The following is a 7,598-nucleotide window of genomic DNA, read 5'->3' on the forward strand; positions in this document are numbered from 1 at the left end:
AGGGAAAAGCTATATCCATGACTGAAGTAATTAAGCTTCAAATGAGATTTTATTTCCTTAATTTCTCTTGTTACCTTACTTCCTGTTTTTTTTAATGGGGAAATCCTTATTGGCTCTACATGTGGGTGATTCTTCTGGTTGGTAAGCATTTTAAAAATATATATTTTTATTGATTTCAGAGAGGAAGGGAGAGGGAGAGGGAGATAAAAACATCAATGATGAGAGAGAATCATTGATTGGCTGCCTCCTGCATGCCCCACATTGGGGATTGAGCCCGAATTCCAGGTATGTGTCCTGACCGGGAATTGAACTTCGACCTTTTGACTCATAGGTCAATGCTCAACTACTGAGCCCTGCCAGCCGGGCTGGTTGATAAGCATTTAGAGCCTTGGATGGCTAAAGTCCCTTGGCTACTAGACCATCCATCCTTTAATCTATTCTACTTTTTTCTCCTGTCTCATTCTTTTTTTTAAAAAAAAATACTTTTATTGATTTTTTTACAGAGAGGAAGGGAGAGGGATAGTTAGAAACATCGATCAGCTGCCTCCTGTACACTCCATACTGGGGATGTGCCCACAACCAAGGTACATGCCCTTGACCATGGAATCGAACCTGGGACCCTTGAGCCCGCAGGCTGACACTCTATCCACTGAGCCTAACTGGTTAGGGCTCATTCTGATTTCTCCACAGAACTTGTTCAGGGAATGGGGGTGGAAGTATGGAGTATGAAAGTGCCTCAAAATTAATCAGAAATAAGAGAAAGGAAATGATGGGGTGAAAAAGGTAGAGTAGGGAAAAGAAAAAAGAATGTATAAAATTGATATACAGAAAAAAGTTTGCAGGTTTTGTCTCATTTTGACATGAAAAAAAAGTATGCTCCAGCTTTATACTCTAACTTTTCTTTTCTTTCTTTTTTTTTTTAGCATCAACGGAGAATCAAACAAAGGACTAAAGATAGAACATCAAGAGGTAAAGTCCCAGTCTCTTCTCTGACTCCCCTCCATTGCGGGCAAGGTTCCCATGGAACGTTTCTCTGACCTTCAGCTTCCTATAGTATGTCCCTGACTCCTCTCCTATTCCATGTAACACTGTCTCCTGGTTTCTCAGCTAGAAAACATTCCTCCAAAGAAGATGAGAAGCCATGGGAGCTGATCGCTATCATGAAAAGGTGATCACTTGCTCTTTGTAGTCTTCCAACTCCAGTCTGAGCTGTGATGATTTCTCTACTTGGCCTGGGAGAGGGATGAAAAGAAGGATGATAACTAGGAGGAAGTCAGACACAGTGGAGGCTGGAGCATTGGTTGAGGGGGTTTCCAGGGCAAGGGAGGCCTCACATATCTCAGGAGGAGGAGTCTCAGTTCTCCTCTGGGCTAAGCTCACAGTGCTCCTGGAATTCAGAATTTGACTTGTACTTAATTCATAAAAGGCTCTACATGGATCTGCACTCAGCCACGAGACAAGTTATTCAGCCAAGAGAATGGATACATAAGTGCATACCTAAGTAATCACTCTCATACTCTTCTTACAGCTACACCCTTTCAAGGGCAGACCCCTAGACCTTGCTGATATTACTTCCTCTGGTTCTGTCTTCAGGGAGCTCAGTTTCTGAGACAGCCCCCAGCTAGGAGCTTGTCATCTCATCCTCTTCTTAAAATCCCTAGAGAATGGGATTGGCTCCCAAGAGATGTTATTTATAGATAACGGCAACTCATCAGAGTCCCTAGAATGCAGAGTTCTCACAAGTACCTCATTTTCCACAGCTTGGAAAACTAAATACCAGGCCATGGCCTTCTTAGCCTTAAATGAGACTGAGTCCAAGTTCTACCTGGTGATGGTCCTGGTGATATCCCACCAGCTAATCATCAGTCCCCCCATCCTTTGTTCCCATCTCTGGTTAAGCTGCCCTGGTGATCTCCCACCAGCTAACCATTGGTCCCCCATCCTTTGCTCCCATCTCTGGTTAAGCTGCTCAGCCCAGGCCAACAAAGCACTCACCCACCTCTCACTCATGGCCCTGTTCTCACAGGTTGTCTGAGACCTTGCCCAACAAGCTCCAGACCCTCAGCCCAGGACACCATAACTTGCCAAGTGGCAATTTCTTAGGAAGAAAAGTAGGGGAGTAAACACTGGGTGGGGGGTGTGCCCCAGGGCATGAAGGCCTGAGAGGGCAGGGCCGATCTTCAGGCCACAGCTTCCTAAGAGGCGGCTGTCACCCCATCAATAACAGTTGCCGTGTTTCCTCTTCCAGCCAGCGCTGGTTTCCTCAGGAGGGAAGTGTGCGGAGGCTCCTGTGTGCAGACCCCTCCTGCCCTGTCTGCAATGCTATGGCTCTGGAGATTAAGCAGCTGCTGGCGAGTGAGAGTACCCCCGTCTCTCCCACTTCGTCGAGGCGATCGCAGGGCTCCTCTTGCCTAGATATTTTGTCCATGTCTGATTTGTCTTTTGATCCAAGTCAGAGCTCCCAGCACTCCAGGGAGCTTTCAGTTGCACCTGTAACCCCCTCAATGACACAACTAAAGGATCACAAATCCTTAACCCAGTCAGCTTCCCAGTCACCTGGTGCAATCAGCATTCAAGATTACTGGGCTGACCACCAACTAAGGCAGGAATTTCCAGCACCAGATGTGTTCTGGGACGCAAGAGATCCGTCTTCTTGGAGCCTTGAGGAGTGCAGGATTCCTGTGAACCAACAGAACAAGAAGAGCAACACCAAATATGTCTCAGAGAAACAAGGTCAGCAGCCCTTCCTTCCCTGAACCCAAAGTTCACAAACCTAAAATACCCCCATGGCCTTACATTCCCTTCACCTGTTGTTCCTGTGTCACAAAAGGTGTGAGGTGTCTTTAAATACAGATAGATAAATTCATGCATTTCTATAGCTGAGGGCTTCCAAGATGTGTGGAAGAGACCCTGTGGCAGTGTATATCACACTACTGTGAATAGTTTCCAAGCCTGGAGGGAAAAACAACTTTTTCTTTCATCATAATGCTGCCTCTAAGGCCTTCGTTGTCTCACTGGCTCAGTTTCTCAGTGACTCCCTGCAAGGCTACCCACGCCGGTGCTGCTCAGGTGATCAGCGACAGCATCTGGTGAGGTTTGTTGCTGCTGGTCCAGACCTGTCAGTATTCAGGGTGTCAGTTCCTGATCCACGTAAGGGCTTATTGCTGCCTCCACACAGGGGCTTACTTTTTGGGGCCCCTGGGGTCATGGGAGGTCAGCCAGTCCACCCAGACTTTCTGGGTTTTTGGAGGATCCACTATGGATCCAGAGCAAATATCTCTGCAAGCAAATCCCAAACTCCATGACTCACCCTTTGGTTACTAAGTGGTCTCTGTCCATTACCTTGGCAACACACTGAGAATTCAGTGTGTTATCTGCAGCATAAACACAGCTATTTTTTCATGGTTCCTCTTTTCTGCACAGTCCCTGGTCTACCCCTGGAGATCTCTCCACAAAAGGGGAGTCCCCAGTCCCTTTCCCTTCAGTGATTTCTCCTTAGTCTCTACTGTCGGGTAGCTCTACCTTCTTCCCACATTTCTGAATTTGGGCTTCTCCATCTGACTATCAACAGGCCCATATCAACGTCCCATTTCCAACTCTGACCAATTGTGAAGGCTTGGGGTGGCCCTGCTGCAAAGGAAGTTCCAGCCTCAGTGGGACTTGCCATCTGCTGCCCAGAGATCTCTGTAGATGCAGAGAAACATGCAACATAAGCCCTGAGACATGTTAAGCAACCTGTCTCCTGAGACTCAGGGGCCTACCTGTTGGGGAAGCCTATTTCATTCAGGAAGAGGCAGGTAGTGTTTTCCCGGAGCAGGCCCAGAGCTGCTGGAGTTCCACCTTCAGAAGGGGTCAGTTTAGCAGGTCAATTCACCATTGCTAGGGCCTGCTCCAGAAGATCCAGCAGTCCATCCAGTTTCTTCTGTCCCCTGATGACCAGCAGCCCTTGCCCTGGAGCAGCACCCTAACCAGTGTGAGTGTCCCCTAGTCTATAGACCTAGAGGCCCGTGGGGATAGGGACCTGTTCTGATACTTGGTGGCAACAGGACCAGTTCACAGTTGCTTGCCCTGGCCAAGGCAATGTTGCAGAGCCAGACTACAAATGGGGGAGATCTACTGGGTACTGTCCCTGCCCATGTGTGCATGGGGGTGGGGGACTGTAAATCACTGGGTCTGCAGCATTTCAGGGGCCCTGGAAGCAACTTTGTTCCCTTACAGCCCAGAAAGTAAACTTCTGTGTGGAGGCAGCAATCGACTGTTAGATGGATCAGGAAGTAACACCCTCAATACTGACAGGTCTTGACCAGCAGCAACAAACCTCACCAGATGCTGTCGCTGATGACCCTGATCAGCACCTGTGTGGGTACCCTTGCAGGGAGTCACTGAGAAACTGAGTCAGTGAGACAAGTTTTGGCCTTTCTGTCAGGGGTGCTGTCTCTTAACTACATGGCTTTCTCCAAGGTCATGGCCCCAGCAATCAGTAGCCAATCAGCAAGTACAGAGATGGAGCCTGGGTTTGTTGGGGGTCCAATAGAGCCTCTGACTCAATCTCATGTAAACAGCAAGGTGCAAGTCCTCGCCATGCTTTCAGGATGCCGATGAAACTTGTGCAGACAGTGCTCGAGCATTCCAGATTGAAATACAGGCGAATGGATACAGTGCATCTGGATAGCCAGACAGATCCTAGTACCCTGTTCACTCAATACACCCGTCTTGGCCAAACTAAATTTTTACCTGAAAAAGAAATTCCTGGAGATACATTTGGGACATCTCATAATGACAAAGGAGTCCAGGGAAGGAACTGTGGCTATCTCAAGGAATAGCTGTGCCAAGGAGTCCTTTAGGAGTCTAAACAACCAAGGGAAAACATTGCCCCAGGAACTCCCCATCCCACCAGGCATCCCATGTGCCCCTGAAGGGTCCACTTTAAAGAAGAGCTTGCAAATAAACTAAGGTGGTGCACAGAACCAAAAGCAAGCTAGTTCCAGAGCAGTCCTATGGTTCTGCTCACTGGGCCTTCAAGATCTCACAACCCAGTGGGGACATGACAGAGATTTGGGTGCTTTGTGTTCAGCTGGAGGCCAGTGTGAACAACCACAGCCAGGAGGAACCCTAGGCTTCTTAGCCCCAGGTCTCTACAAGATAGAGACAACTCCCTACTCCAGCAGAGAAAATAGAGGACCCAGGGAAACTCAAAACAGCAGAGAATGACAGAGAAGGGAGTGCAACACTGAGGCTCGCCCCAGCCAGAAAGAACATCTACTGTGCCAAAAATCAAGGTTATGTAGGGACACTTCTAAGTTGGACCACCAGAGCCCCTTACTTCCCAACTGTATCTCCAGGATCTTTCTCAAATAGAATCTTAGTTTGACCAAGATGGTTGCCTTGAGTGAGTAGAGACTAACAATGACAAGTCTGGATCTTTAGAGTCACCCTCACCTTGAGTTCTTAGAGCATCCTCCAGGATTTCTTGGGGCAGAATGTCCAGATAAGAATGGTCTGCAGGGCCAGTAGAGCAAGCTGAATGACCTCATCCAAATAAGGATTCCTGAGAATGCCAAATCTGCAGTGACCAGAGCTGAAATGGCCTGACCTTACAGGATCACCTTCTGGGCCACCATTCACTAGGCCAAATTTTGCAAGTCCAGCATTTGAAAGGGCCCACATTTTTCAGATCCAAACTTTTCAGGGACCAAATTTGTAGGGTCACACTTTCTAGGATCAGGAGCTTTAGGGTTTGGTAAAGGCAGCTCACATTCACTAGAGCCCTACCCTTCCAGAAGCTGCAGAAGCTGGCTTGGGAAATAAGATGAAGCATTTTACACACTGGATTAAACACAAGTTGAAAGATCAAGGGCATAAAGAATCCATTCTCCTTTCTGAGGATGAGACAGTGGCCAAAACCACGACCAAAAAGGTTGAAGAGTCCACCCTCCACCAGACGCCCTGTGAAGCAATAGAGGACAAGAATATCACCTTCTTTGATGCCCACCAGTGCCTAGACAATGAACTCCAGCAACACCCCTTTGAGTCTGGCCACTCCTGGTTCCAGTGCTTTTCCCACAACAGATCTACGCACTGTCCTCAACTGACTTGTGCCACTCAACTAAAAATCCATGCCAGGTCTCAACTCTCACCTCAGCAGTAGGCACTGGTCTATACAGGGAGAAAACCCATTCCAGAAAAAAAAGAGTTCAGGGTTTCCAAAACCTCGGCATATTTCTGAAAAAGGCTGTCATCGTTTCCATTAATTTGCAGGTGAGGCAGTACCTTCTCCAAATATACACTATAACTCTATGCGAAGAATCACCTGTTTTTGCCTGCTTATTTTCAATGCGATATGTAATGAAGAGAGTAGAGGAGGTAGATAGTACTTCCCAATGGTATAAGAGCGTAAATTCATATTTCAGATGGAGTAGCATTCCACGTAACTCTTTCAGCTCCACCCTGAACTTCAGATAAAGGGACTTGGGCAGAAAAGGAAGACCCTTCTCTAAGGTGCATTGAAGCCAAAGATCAGGCTTGAATTCTTCTGATAGTGTTTTTGGGCCCCAGAGCAGCAATGTGAACATGAAGACAGCACCAGAAGTAGTGGCCAGGAATCCAGTGCATTTTGGCCCATAGACACAATTTATGGGTAAACTCTGTATATCCTGAACCTGTAGGGAAGGTTTTTAGAGGAGTGTGCACCATCCTTGGGGAGGTGCTTTGTGTTTATCCAAAGCACAAAGCTAATATGACAGATGTCAGAGGTAAATGATAGCATCTTCCCTCTCTGCGCCCTGTTGTTATTGATTAACTCTTTAAGGGTAAGCCATCTGGGAACCTGCAGTAGCCTGTTACCTGTTTGACCCTCATTGCCTTTCAGTTGCATGAATGAATGCCTCCTAACATGAAGAACAGTTGATGAGAAGTTCCTCAAAAGCGTCACAATAAAAATGACTTTTAGCTGAATTTTGCATTCAACAATTCAAGTATCTGAGTACTTTATATGCTAGGTACTCTGCCAGACCCTAGGGACATAACAGTGAACAGCCACAGGCCCTCCTCCAATGGAGCTCATGAAATCACGGAGTTGACAGTTAAGTAAAAAGTCCTAAAAACTATGTCCCCAGAAGGGAAAGCCCAGCCAGCATGGCTCAGTGGTTGAGTCAGGAGGTCACAGTTTAATTCCTGGTCAGGGCACATGCCCAGGTTGCGGGCTCAATCCCCAGTGTGGGGCTTGGAGGAGGCAGCCGGTCAATGATTATCTCTCATCATCATTGATACTTCTATCTCTGTCTCCCTCTCCCTTCCTGTCTGTAATCAATAAAAATATATATTTTTTAAAAAGTCACGAAAAGCTGGTTAGAGAAATAAGTGACAGGGAGATATAAAGCACAGTATAGGGAATATAGTCAATAATGTTGTAATAAATGTATATATAGTGTCAGATGGGTACTAGATTTATCAGAGTGACCACTTCATAAGTTATATAATGTCCAATCACAGGGTTATACCCCTGAAATTAATGTAATATTGTCTGTCAACTGTAATTGAAAAATTAAAATTATATTTTAAAAAAGAAATGTGACAGACACAGAGGACACTTATCCCAG

At 46.7% G+C, this 7,598-nt stretch overlaps 1 protein-coding gene across 2 annotated transcripts in view; it reads left to right on the top strand.

The window, feature by feature from the left end:
- LOC102774073 (protein FAM205CP-like) overlaps positions 1-7,149 on the top strand; it is an 11,062-nt gene extending 3,913 nt beyond the window's left edge. For both annotated transcript variants that reach the window (XM_015560555.1, XM_006758629.2), the window contains 4 exons: positions 924-969; positions 1,108-1,168; positions 2,249-2,733; positions 5,781-7,149. In XM_015560555.1, the coding sequence (XP_015416041.1) occupies positions 924-969; positions 1,108-1,168; positions 2,249-2,733; positions 5,781-6,148 (960 nt within the window). In that variant the 3' untranslated portion in view covers positions 6,149-7,149. The remainder of the gene's footprint in view (positions 1-923; positions 970-1,107; positions 1,169-2,248; positions 2,734-5,780) is intronic.
- The last annotated feature ends 449 nt before the right edge of the window (positions 7,150-7,598 follow it).

This window comes from Myotis davidii, unplaced genomic scaffold (genome assembly GCF_000327345.1).
Source record: "Myotis davidii unplaced genomic scaffold, ASM32734v1 scaffold534, whole genome shotgun sequence".
NCBI lineage: Eukaryota > Metazoa > Chordata > Mammalia > Chiroptera > Vespertilionidae > Myotis > Myotis davidii.